At 38.8% G+C, this 12,704-nt stretch overlaps 1 protein-coding gene across 1 annotated transcript in view; it reads left to right on the forward strand.

Annotated features, from left to right (window-relative positions):
- The first annotated feature begins 1,524 nt into the window (after window positions 1-1,524).
- Window positions 1,525-12,704, forward strand: part of Cpr76Bd (Cuticular protein 76Bd) — a 21,303-nt gene continuing 10,123 nt past the window's right edge. The window contains exons 1-8 of the mRNA XM_017621742.1: window positions 1,525-1,548; window positions 4,422-5,284; window positions 5,489-6,913; window positions 6,947-7,088; window positions 7,149-7,188; window positions 7,279-7,344; window positions 7,510-8,724; window positions 12,300-12,691. Coding sequence (XP_017477231.1) covers window positions 1,543-1,548; window positions 4,422-5,284; window positions 5,489-6,913; window positions 6,947-7,088; window positions 7,149-7,188; window positions 7,279-7,344; window positions 7,510-8,724; window positions 12,300-12,691 — 4,149 coding nt within the window. The 5' untranslated portion in view covers window positions 1,525-1,542. The remainder of the gene's footprint in view (window positions 1,549-4,421; window positions 5,285-5,488; window positions 6,914-6,946; window positions 7,089-7,148; window positions 7,189-7,278; window positions 7,345-7,509; window positions 8,725-12,299; window positions 12,692-12,704) is intronic.

The raw sequence follows: 12,704 nt of genomic DNA on the forward strand, positions 1-12,704 counted from the left end.
AGTTTAGAATAGACTTTCTTTCTTTCTTTTTGTTGGAGGGGACTATAGTGAACTTTGGTGACAGTTCCCTTTCTCAGTTAGTTGAATGTATGTTTGTACCCCATTGGATCGAATGTTTCGGCAGGGTCAACATAAGTTTTAGTTTTTTTTGCTACATTGCATCGTCATTAATCAATCAGTTATTCAAATATTTAAATGTAAAAATTAAATAATTCATATTTTATTACTTTTACAATTTAAAAAAAAAAAAATAATAAAAATTTTAAAGTCTAGTCCCTAATCGCGAGTTGATGATTTCCCAGCAGCTAATTCATACATATGCAAAATATGTATGTATATGCGTTAATGTGGTTATTATCAATTTTCTAATTAGCTTTAGGCAAGAAAACGCTCCTAGAATATATTGTGGTAAATGCATTTACTATATACATATATACGTACATATGTATGAATGCGATTTATGCATATTCGCGAATATTCATACACACATATGTACATATGTATAGTAGGTATATATGCATACAAATATTTATGTATTTTGCATCAGTCTGTCAGTGCTCGCGAAGGTGGGGCATAAGCGCTCAAACACCAAAACTTCAACATGCCACCACAAACAACAACAACAGCAACTACGACGACGACGCCAAAAAACTACGCAACTAAACGCACCCGTATCGGCGCAGCAGCTACGCATGTTCGGTTGCCAAAAAATCGTGCACTCGTTTTATTTTATTATTTTTTACAAAGCTTTTTACTACTTAATAGAGAACACAAGTCAAACTATAGCAAGCGACAACGCCAATAAACAAACTAAAAGCTGGTAAAGTGCACTGCGCCGACGCAACCAACCAACCAACCAATAGTCGTTAGAGGCAACAATTGTTGTAGTTGTTGTAGTGCAGCAAATAAACGTTTTGGCGCATGCTTGCTTCGCCTTTTTGCGAATTCATAATTTTTTAATTCATGCCATTGTGTGCATACATACATACATACGTTTACAACATGCATGCAATTACAATCTCGCACTGCTTGTCACACACAGCCTTTTTGGATAAATCGCCTATTTTTGTTGCCACTGTCGTAGCCATCAGCGTCGTCGTCGTGCCGTTGCCGCTGCCGCTGCCACTGTCACTATCGTTGCTGCAGCTGATGCTGTCTGTGATCGTTTGGGGACCACATTGACCGTATATAAACGACAATAGGGCCTTGTTGGCTGGTAGTGTTTCGCGACGCTCCAGTTCGTTGGAGCACCACACTTCAAATCGTTAACGCCCATTGCAAAAGGATACGCACGCACGCGCGCCCGCCCGCCCTCTATCGAACAGCCAGCAAACAGCAACTAAACAACAACCTTGGATATGTGTGTGTGTAAAGGATAAAAATTACATAACAAAAAAGTGCCAGTAAATGTCCAATGTGTGATAAGGACCTTAACATGTAGTTAAATCGAAGACTTCGAAAGAATATTTTATTAATTAACAGTGTTTTTTTATTAAGTTTATTATATCAAAAAAACAACAACAACAAAAACGAAACAAGAGCATGAAGGTGAGTGAAACGACAAGCATACTTGTAGTAATCATTTGGTGTGTAGGTATGTGTGTGTGTGTGTGATGCTAAGAACAATATAGAGCAGTGAAAATATTCTATTGTTTATACTGGACATAACCTTAAATGGAGGTGGCTGAATACATACAAGTTTGTATACATACATATGAAATGACGTGATGAAAAAATTATACTCTTTTATAATTGAAAGAAGAAAATATGAGCACAATCTAGAAAATTGTATGAGATCATTTTGTATAGTGGGTTTTCGAAAAGTGTAACTAAAATTGTGCTATGCTATTTATTGGGTTAAATTTAAAAAATAAAAAAATAAACCAAGTATACAGTACACGAAAGGACCTTTTAACTTACAAAAATAATAAAAAAATAAAAAAATAAAAATAAATAAAATTTTTAATTTAAATTAAAATAAAAATTTAATTAAAAATGTCAATAAAAATAAAAATAAAAATAAGGAAGATAAAATAACATTTGAAAGTGAAAATAAAACCAATAAGTAAAGAAGTATAAGTACGGGCGAAACCGAACTTTAGATATCCGACACAGTTATCAAATATTATCGTTTAAATTTTCTCTAAACTATATACCTTTGCATAATAAGCAGGGGTGTTTTTCCCGCTTTCAAACATTTTCTCTATTATGCTGAGTTAGACGCCACGCCCAATTCCTAAAACTATGTAGCGGTCTTATTTATTGTTAAGAGATTTTTGTAACTATGTAACTTGGAGTCAATTAACTTCCTCATTTATTGAAATATCGGACTTTTCGTATTTCTGAAATTTACCGTTATTCGGAAGCGTTGTAATTTTAGTCTGATTTGAATAATTTTAAACGAATAGATTTTCCGTACCAAGTTTATTAAGTGCGTCGACTTTGATAGAATTTCGGGTTTATGTAAATTATTATTCGGTTGAAAATTAGTATACGTTCCAGTCCACAGTTTTTTTTTTAATATTCCGTGTTTTTCATAAAACCAATTAATTAGATTTTATATATACATATGTATTCTATAGGGGCATGGGACTAAAATACTCAATCCCGATCCCATTAATTCCGACACTAATTTTTGAGGATTCGGACCCGCTCTTCCCGACGCTTTTCACATTTGTACCGCGGATCCCGTGAGTCCCGATATCTATCCCTAATTAAAATTCCCATTAATTTTAAATGATGTACTTGAGTATCTGAGAACTTTGAACGTCTCGACACCGAATTAGCGCTCCCTTATATGGCAACTTATTTCTTACTTTGTCCCGTCCATTGGATAACGGTGATGTTAGTATTTTTCAGCACATCATCCAGCCGAGCAGAAATGAAATTTTCTTGATTTTTTTACTATTTACATATGTGTAATTATTACTTTTAAGATCGTAAAAAAACTACAAAAAAAAGAGTTACCAATGCTTTAGATATTTTTACCGAATTGTTGAATGGTTGGAATTGATCAGTCTTGATTTGGATTAATTTTTGTCAGAACTTTCTTTTATCATATAACAAAATTCTGCCGAAGAAAAAAATTTAAACATTTATTCCGTTTATGCAAAACTCCAAATTTAACAATTTCGCTTATTTTTTGAATATCACAAAAACTATCATAGTTACAAAAAGGTTCTGCTCTCGTTTCAAAGCTGATATTTGGGCCTTTAAAGGAAAAATAAAAAAATTTAAATAATCATAAATCATAAAAGCAAAAATTTATAAAAAATAACTGATATGAAAAGATCCTGAAATTTTCAATATCAATTCTTGAAAGACGAAAAAAAATGTTTTTGCATACTCTGCATAAAGTTATGTTAAATAATTTTTACTTAATTTAAATTTATTTTTAATTTAGAGATTGCGAAAAGATAATTTTTTTTCAAAGTTAAAGAATTCATATAATTAAAAACCCTTTGGAAACCTCTGGATCTCTCAAGCTTATGTAGTTAGAGGTATTGTATAAAAAAATGTTTGACCGCTATGTTTAGGCTTTTACGAGTTTTTTACATTTCAAAATTCTGTAATTTTTTTCTTTTTCGAAATTTTTTATGTAGCCCCAAATATCACCCCTAAAACGAGACCAGAACCATTTTTGTGACTATAATAGAATTTGAGAAATTTAGAAAAAAAACTTGGAAAATCCCCGTTATTGTGTGATTTTGAATTTTCGAACTTCGTTTTAAATTTTCTTTCGTGTACCCAAGGACCGAACATAACAGTTATTGATGAAAACTGGCATGGAAAAATTCACTACGAAGGAAATGTTCTGCAACTAAGTGATACTTACATAAAAATCGATTTCTTTTTTCATCGTGACTCAAATTTGAATAAAAATTTTTATTTGCATTTTTTATGCAAAATTAAAAAAAAATAACAATTTATTTTGATTTTTATATTATAAATCCAAAATAATAATTATTTTTGATCTCTATGTTATATGTCTTACATAACAGTTATTGAGGAAGGATCAATCAAAAGTCTTCTAAGACATATAATTTAAAAATCAAAAATAACTGTTATTTGCAGATTATTTAGATTAAAATCAAAAATAGTAGTTATTTTTGATTTATAAAATAAAAGTCAGAAAGGTTATTTAATGAGTAATTAAATAAAAGTCAAAAAATAACTGTTGAAGAGCGATTTTTTTAATAAAAGTTGTAACTGTTACGCTCCCTGGTACAAACACAAACTTCTTCGAAAAGTAATAGAAGTATTACAAATTAGAGCGTTTTTAATACAGCATAACACCAGTTGGAAATCGAAAAACTGCATGTCAGCGCAGTGTCTTATAAATTAAATAAATTTCATAAGTACAAGTATACTCGCAGCATCCATATAAAAAACTTAACCAATATCAATATTTCCACTTTCAGATTCCATTAGCATTATTGTGCTTTTGTAGCACAGTGTGGGCTAGTTCAGAACCAATTGTCATCCCAGATTGCGTGCTCGCTGCGTCAGGTGGCTATGCCTACCCTCCGCCAAAAGTGCAGCTGTCAGTAGCGCCCGCCAGAGCTAAATATAAAATACCGTTGCAATTGTCAGGCCACTTGGGCAGTGGATATCTCAATGTTGATACAGAGAAATCATCAGAATCATATTATGAAAGCGGAGTCGGACTATCGCAGGCCGCACATAGTGAAAAACTGCTGCAATTGTCAACAAATCTAGCAACAAAAGGTGGTGGCATCACATACGCCGATCAGCCACTCAAAACACCAGAATTGAAAAATTTGCTTACGCCCGCTATTTCCAGACAATATCTGCCGGCAGTAGCAGCCCCCTTGACATCGCCTGGCTTAGCCAAGACGTACACCAGCCTACCAAGCCTGCCATCGCCTGCTATTTCGAAAAGCGCCGAATATGAATCATCTGCTTACGCATACTATCAATCCAGTCCAACGATCTCGAAAACTTCCCCATATGTCGCACCATATGGGCCCGCCGCCATATCCTATGGCGCGCCCTACAATCCTAAGTTGATAAATTCGCTAGCCGCCACATCGCTGACTAAATTAGATGGAAATTTATTGACGGCCAAAACAGCTGAACCACTCGGCTCTTACTCGTATGCGCCGCAACTAAGCAGCACCTATCTTTCCAGTAGCGGCAGTGGCGCGGTGTCACATCAGCATGTTTCAAGGCCGTTACAACAAATTAGCTATGTCGCACCGGCTATACAAAAGATTCCAACCCTCGTCGCCCCTTCAGTCGCCAAAGTGGAGTCATATGCCGCGCCAGCTCCCGCCTACATAGCACCAGCTGTTAAAAATATTCTTGCTGGCGCCGATTACTCAAAGTATGCCACAGGTGGTGCGTATTCTCAGCAGCAAATTTCAAAGCCACTACCCGCAGCAACGTACCTTCCAGCAGTTGCCGGGCCAGCACTTGCGCCAGCGATAGCGCAATACCCCTCCGCCGCCGTGGCAGTGCATTCGAGCAGTAGTAGCGAAAAGTATGGTGCCAGTGGCGCAGTTTCTCATCAGTATGTTTCAAAGCCAATACAAGCAGTCAGTTATGCCAGTCCAAGTGCGGTTAAAGTCGCTCCCATAGCAACACCACTCGTGGCACCAGCGCTTACACACTACTCGACCGGACCATCCGCTCTATCGTCGCTCCACGCCGTCGGCGGTGGTCAGACGCTGAAGTACGCAAGTGGTGGCGCAGTGTCGCATCAGTACGTTTCAAAACCACTACAACCGATCAGCTATGCAGCTGCACCGGTAGCGAAACTGCCAGCTATTGCTCTACCCGCTGTATCTAAGGTAGCCACTTACGCTGCGCCTGCTGTGGCACAGTATTCTTCGGGCCATGGATTTTCCAGTAGCGCAGTTTCACATCAACAAATTTCGAAACCCATACAACCGCTTGTGCAGACTTACTCGGCGCCTGCGATAACTAAGGTCGCCGCTGTTGCACCACTAGTTGCGCCAACTATTACACAATACTCTTCAGGCGTCGGTCTATCTTCCACCCATTCAGGATCGGAATCTATAAAGTATTCAAGCGCTGCTGCAGTTTCACATCAATACGTTTCGAAGCCTTTGCAACCGGTAAGCTATGCCGCAGCGCCGGTGGCTAAAATACCTGCTGCCGTCATACCGGCCGTAAGTAAATTGGAAGCTTATGCTGCACCCGCAATTACTCAGTATTCTTCTGGACTCGGACTTTCGCAGCTCGGTGGGTACGCTACATCAGGGCACGGCTACGCCGGTGGCGCCATTTCACATCAACACGTTTCCAAACCCATACAGACCATAACTTATTCTGCACCTACGGTATCCAAAATAGCTGTTATAACACCCGTTTTAAAACCAGCTTTGACAGCTATTCATACCGGCGCGGAGTCTGTCAAATACTCAGGTGGTGGCGCAGTTTCGCATCAGTATGTTTCGAAACCTTTGCAAACGGTTAGTTACGCCGCAGCGCCGGTGGCTAAGATAGCGCCCTTGGCCATACCCGCTGTCGCTGCGCCTACGCTCACGCAATACTCGTCTGGTCACGGCTTGTCTAAAATTGTCAGCAATTACGGAGCCTATGGCGCCTCGGGCGCTGTGTCGCATCAGCAGATTTCCAAGCCTATACAAACGTTGACTTATTCAGCGCCTGCTGTAACCAAGGTCGCTGCCGTGGCACCAATTGCAGCGCCTGTGCTCACGCAGTACACATCAGGCTCAGGTCTGTCATCTATTCATTCGGGATCTCAATCAGTGAAATATGCAAACGGTGGCGCTGTTTCCCATCAATACGTGTCCAAGCCTGTACAGACGGTGAGCTACGCGGCTGCGCCTATAGCAAAGGTACCAACGCTTGCAGTTCCCGCTGTTACTAAGGTAGCCACTTATGCAGCGCCCGCAATTACACAGTATTCTTCTGGCCTTGGAGTTTCCCAGCAAAGCTCAAGTTATTCCTCAGGTCATGGATTATCCAGTGGCGGCGCTGTTTCACATCAATACGTGTCCAAGCCTGTACAGACGGTGAGCTACGCGGCTGCGCCTATAGCAAAGGTACCAACGCTTGCAGTTCCCGCTGTCACTAAGGTAGCCACTTATGCAGCGCCCGCAATTACACAGTATTCTTCTGGCCTTGGTGTTTCGCAGCAAAGCTCAAGTTATTCCTCAGGTCATGGATTATCCAGCGGCGGTGCTGTTTCACATCAATACGTGTCCAAGCCTGTACAGACGGTGAGCTACGCGGCTGCGCCTATAGCAAAGGTACCAACGCTCGCAGTTCCCGCTGTCACTAAGGTAGCCACTTATGCCGCGCCAGCAATTACACAGTATTCTTCTGGCCTTGGTGTCTCGCAGCAAAGCTCAAGTTATTCCTCAGGTCATGGATTATCCAGCGGCGGCGCTGTTTCACATCAATACGTTTCTAAACCGCTTCAGCCTGTGGCATATGCAGCTCCAGCGGTTACCAAAGTGGCTGCTGTGGCGCCAGTCGTAGCTCAGTATCCTTCAGCCTCTGCGTCTATACACGCCGGTGCACAGTCAATCAAATATGGCAGTAGTGGCGCAGTTTCGCACCAGTATGTTTCGAAACCTTTACAACCAGTTAGTTATGCGCCTGCGTCAATAGCAAAAGTTCCAGCAGTTGCAGTCCCGGCAGTTACAAAGTTGGCAACATATGCCGCACCCGCAGTGTCACAATATTCCACCGGCCTTGGGATATCACAACATGGTAGCTATGCTACCGGCTCCGCCGTTTCATCTATTCATGGCAGTGGCGCTGTTTCACATCAGCAGATTTCAAAACCTCTACAACCGCTCGCTTATGCCACCCCCACCATAACAAAAGTCGCTGCTGTCGCACCAGTTGCCGTAGGCCCTCTTGTCACGCAATACTCTTCAGGCTCTGGCTTAGGGTCCATACATTCAGGATCTCAGTCAGTGAAATATGCAAGCGGTGGCGCAGTTTCGCATCAATATGTGTCCAAACCTTTGCAAACGGTCGGCTATTCCTCAGTTCCACTGGCTAAAGTGGCCACTTACGCAGCACCCGCTGTTACACATTACACCTCAGGTCTGGGAGTTTCGAGTGGTGAGTCTATAAAATATGCCAGCGGCGGTGCCATTTCCCATCAACAAGTTTCGACGCCATCAAAGTCGCTGCTCTTTGCCAGTCAAGCTGCTACACTAACAACTCCAGTCATTAGCGCGCCCAAAGCTTACCTACCACCTGCTCTCAGCATCACGAAATCGACGACTTATCCACTTCCAGGTGTAACATCCATCCACTCCAGCACTGGTTATGGTGGTTCTAGTGGTTCTGTTTCGCATCAATACGTCTCCAAGCCTGCTGTTGCACTGAGCAAAATAACACCCTACTCAGCGCCGGCGGCTATTACGCCCATCATATCTAGCCCTGCGATAGCAAAAGTAGGCGCATATGCCTCGCCGGGCATAGCATCGATCCACTCTGCTGGTGCTGGTGCAGTTGGTTTGGCCAAGTTATCAACAGGCAGCGCGATCTCACATCAATACTCGAGTTCAGCTGGTAAATCAGGTATCAGTGCGTATACGGCCCATACTGCACCTGGTAGTATTGGTTTGGGTAAATACGTATCCAATGAAGCGCTCCTCCATCAACAACCAATTCCTTTAGTAGCGAATTTGGCGCATTCCACTTTGGGCAAATCAAGTTTGAGCTATTCCGCTTCAGCACCGTTAACGACAAGTAAAATACATATTCTTACATATAACTGCATACATGGCTAATATCCTTATTAAAACCTGATTAATTGATGGCCATGACCCAGATTTGATAACCCATTAATTGTCCTTGAAAAAAATGACTAACCTCTTTCTAATATTTCCTCAAGTTCCTTAATAGCTTGCATGTAAATTGCTCACTTCATATTTTTGTGGCGTGAAGGAAAAAAGTGCCTAAATCGACTTACGCAAAACAATTGCTATCATGCAAAAAAGACAAACCCCTAATTTAGCGCTTTTCCCATCTATGTACAATTTTTTAAGATACAGCAATAAAGAAAGAATTACTAAAACACCATGAACTGATTGTCTAACCTTTATTGGCAAGGCCTTAAATATTAATTTTTAAATAAATGCTGTAATATTAACTGTCGGTTTCTCTAGCAAGTTAAGTGAGAAATATTTTTTTCTCTTCCATCAGTTTTCATATTATCAAATTCAAATAAAAAATAATAATTTTTCCATTAAATTGCTTTCGTGAAACCAGCTATTATCGTTCCAACAGCCTTCCACTAATAATGCCGAATTTCCACCGGCCGATGAATTACAACAAATTTGTGCCATTTAAAATTTGCCGTAAGGGTACAGTCTTAAGACCCTTTTTACTAACGTAATGACACGTTCATTTTTAATGCCGAACTTTGTCATTCAAATTGTTGTCATTTAGTGCCCAGTGGAAATCCAGTATAACGCTTCTACACTTCCGTGTAGGCATATGTAGTCGCTCAGCTGAAAATACCCTGCAAGAAATTGTGCGACTAAATAGCTTTTAATGAGAGTTATAACAGCGGCATATGCTGTGGCAGCTTTTATCCGACAGATCTCGCAAACAAAATTAACTGATTTGTTTCTAATACGGTATTCCAGCTCCTCATAAAGGCAAGACATTTATAAAGCAGTTGCTCGCCTATTTCCAGTTCGTTTTCGTTCCAGCAGCTTCTGCAGCATTCATTATAGGCGATACCCAGCCTTCTAGATTGGCTGTTTGCCGGTCAGTGTCTACTAAAAATCGTTTCTAGCCTGGCAAAGTCAGCTCACTATTGAACCCTTACTGGCTAATTCATCAGTAGTCTCATTTCAAGTAAAATAATACGGTGACTAGGGTCCCAAACTAAATCTACTTCGAACTGATTGCTACTTATATTCAAAAGTGTTTTACGCCCCATAATCTAAAGTTCGGCACTCCAACGCGGTCAGGGTACCATCTCATATGATCGAACGTACCACGCCAGTATGCATCCAGGGTACAACTTTTGAGTTAAGACCTCACGTCTTTCCAAAAAGCAGATAGATATTCGTGGGATTATATCATTCGGTTTGGTGATTCAAAGCTGGGGACTATATTCCTGTCCTTAAAGGTCATAATTTTTTTTTTTTTTAGGTTTACGCTAAGGCGGTGGTGGGAACCGGATGCTCGCGGGCAAGCTAATGCACATCACCGCTCTAAGGCGATATGGCTCAGCCCATCTGCTTAGCTTTGTTCGAGTTTCTTCTTGGCGTCTAAGATTTTCGGATAGCTTCTACAACTGATGATTCTATGATTAAACCAATTTCTACTGAGCTATAAAGTTGTAATTTAATTTTGCCTCAAGACAGTTTTTCTTCGAGCTATGAGAAATGAAAAGTTGATGAGGGTCTTTTCCACGGTTAAAAATCTGATCAATAGTAGATTTACTAGGTCTAGCCTTTTGTACAGAATCGCCGTTAGGACCTTATATGCAATATTTGCAGGGCAATTCTGGCAACTTTCTTTCAACTCACCACAGTCTAACGAAAGACAAAACTCTTTCGTAAGACAATTCTCTTTGCTATCAACTATCTTGAAAGCTCTTTTCTCTCTTTCTAAAGACTAATTGAAAGATCTGCTAACGAGGAGGTCTTAGCGTAATTCTGGCTATTGGCAATAAGTTTTCTAATAATTAAATTGAATAAAAAAATATATTTGTTGCTGTTGGTTAATTTTTCCGGCAGGGTTGTAAGACGATTTTTTTTTAACGAATTTCCGTCATTCCATCTAAAATTTGGTTTGGAGACAAACCGGTTTCGGCGTTGTGCAGTGTAATTTTTCGTTAAAAAATAAATCAAAAATTATATACTTTTCTTTTTAAAACAATAAAAGCTACAAATTTAAAGAAAATTAAATATAAAAAAATTAAATTTAAAAACAGAAAATTAAATCAAATAAGTTTTAAAAATTAAAAGAAAAATTATTTCTGAAAAAATAGTTAACCAAAAATGGAACAAAATAAAATTGGTACCCAAAAATTTTGTAATTCTCAAGTTTTTTTTGGAGACAACCCGGGTTTGGCATTGGGCCATCTTCAGTGTACTTTTTCGTTCCAAAATAAATCAAAATAATATAAATTTTTCTTTTTAAAACAACAAAAAATTTTAAGAAAATTAACTTAAAAATTTTAATTGAAAATAGAAAGAGTAAAACAAATAAATTTCTAAAAATTAAATTACATAAAAAAATATTTTCCTTTTATAACAATAAAATTTTAAAATTTTAAGAAAATTAAATTTAAAAAGGTTTAACCCAAAAAGGAACAAAAATTAAACTAAATTATTAATATATATAGTTTTCTCTTTAAAACAATAACATATAAAAATTAAGAGAAAATTAAATTTTAAAAATGCAATTAAATATTACAGTTTCGCGAGTCAACGTTTCGAACCTCGGAGATCTCGAATCGCACGCCTGTGCTTTGCTCACTCAGCCATCGCAATCTCCATTAAAATAAGTTTTTAAAAATTTAATGAAATTAAAAAAATATATATTTTTTTATTCAACAATTTTTTTTTATTTTTTATCTAAAATGTTATTAAAAAAAATAAGAAATGTATTTTAAAAAATTCATAAAATAAGTTTCATACAATGAAATGAAATTAACTAAATAAATACGTTTGTCCTTAAAATAATAAAATATATTTAAAAAAAAAAATATTTAAAAGATAAATTCGCTGCTCGACGTGCCAGTAAAATAATATACATCTACCGAAAGAGCTTTTTACCATGAAAGTTGCTAGGGAGCTTTCTTTTGTAAGACTTTCGTGCCAGAATAAACAAAATCTTTCAAACTACCCTTCGCACTATCTTTCAAAAGACTTGCAACTATCTTAGCCAGAATTGCCCTGTTAGAACACTTAGAAATTGACGGCAACAGCAGAATCGTCCATCTTGTGGATTGAAATTCCAATCCTAGAGCCAAATTGTGCTTAACCACCGGCTTTGAACAACTCAGCCGGTATTGCTTCAGATCCAGGGTCGGGTCCATTTTATTTTTAAGTGGCATAAACGCTTCGCTTCGCTTCTTCGTTCACGTCGCCTTAGTCGAGTCAGCTTCGACTCTACACATTGGTTTGCGATCTTCTTCGTAGGCATGCTTCGTAGTGGAAAATATTTGGCAAAGCAACAAGTTAACCCATATTGCTACTAACCTGCTTTTCCTTATTGTATTTATATATATGTTTTTTTAAGACGTATGCACAATATTTTCAATTAGTAAAAGTCACTAATTTTCTTCTTGCATTTAACAGCTGGATATTCATCGATTCCTCTCGGACACGGTGATTCATATTATGGAGCGATAGCTTTGGGACACACTGGCCTATCACCGATTTTAAAACTTGGCGGAGCGGCACAATCCTCCCTACACGGCATTGGTGCGAATTTAAATGTGTCACCGTTAAAATATGGTGCGCCAGCGGGTTTGCCACTGCTAAAGGGTCAAGGTGAATTGTTAAATGGCTATGCGCATGGAATTGGCGGCATTGGGCCATTAGGCGCTGGCCTCTATCGATATGCACCTGCAGTTTCACCGTTACTTGCGCATAGTGCCAGCCCTAACACATATCTAAAGACGCAACCTGCACTCAAAATACAGCCGGCTGTTATCAAAACGATACCAGAGAAACACTATGAACACTATGTGAGTATTTTCA

The sequence above is a fragment of the Rhagoletis zephyria genome, unplaced genomic scaffold (assembly GCF_001687245.7).
Source record: "Rhagoletis zephyria isolate East Lansing unplaced genomic scaffold, Rhagoletis_zephyria_1.1 Rzeph_scaffold_02569, whole genome shotgun sequence".
In the NCBI taxonomy this organism is placed as follows: Eukaryota; Metazoa; Arthropoda; class Insecta; order Diptera; family Tephritidae; genus Rhagoletis; species Rhagoletis zephyria.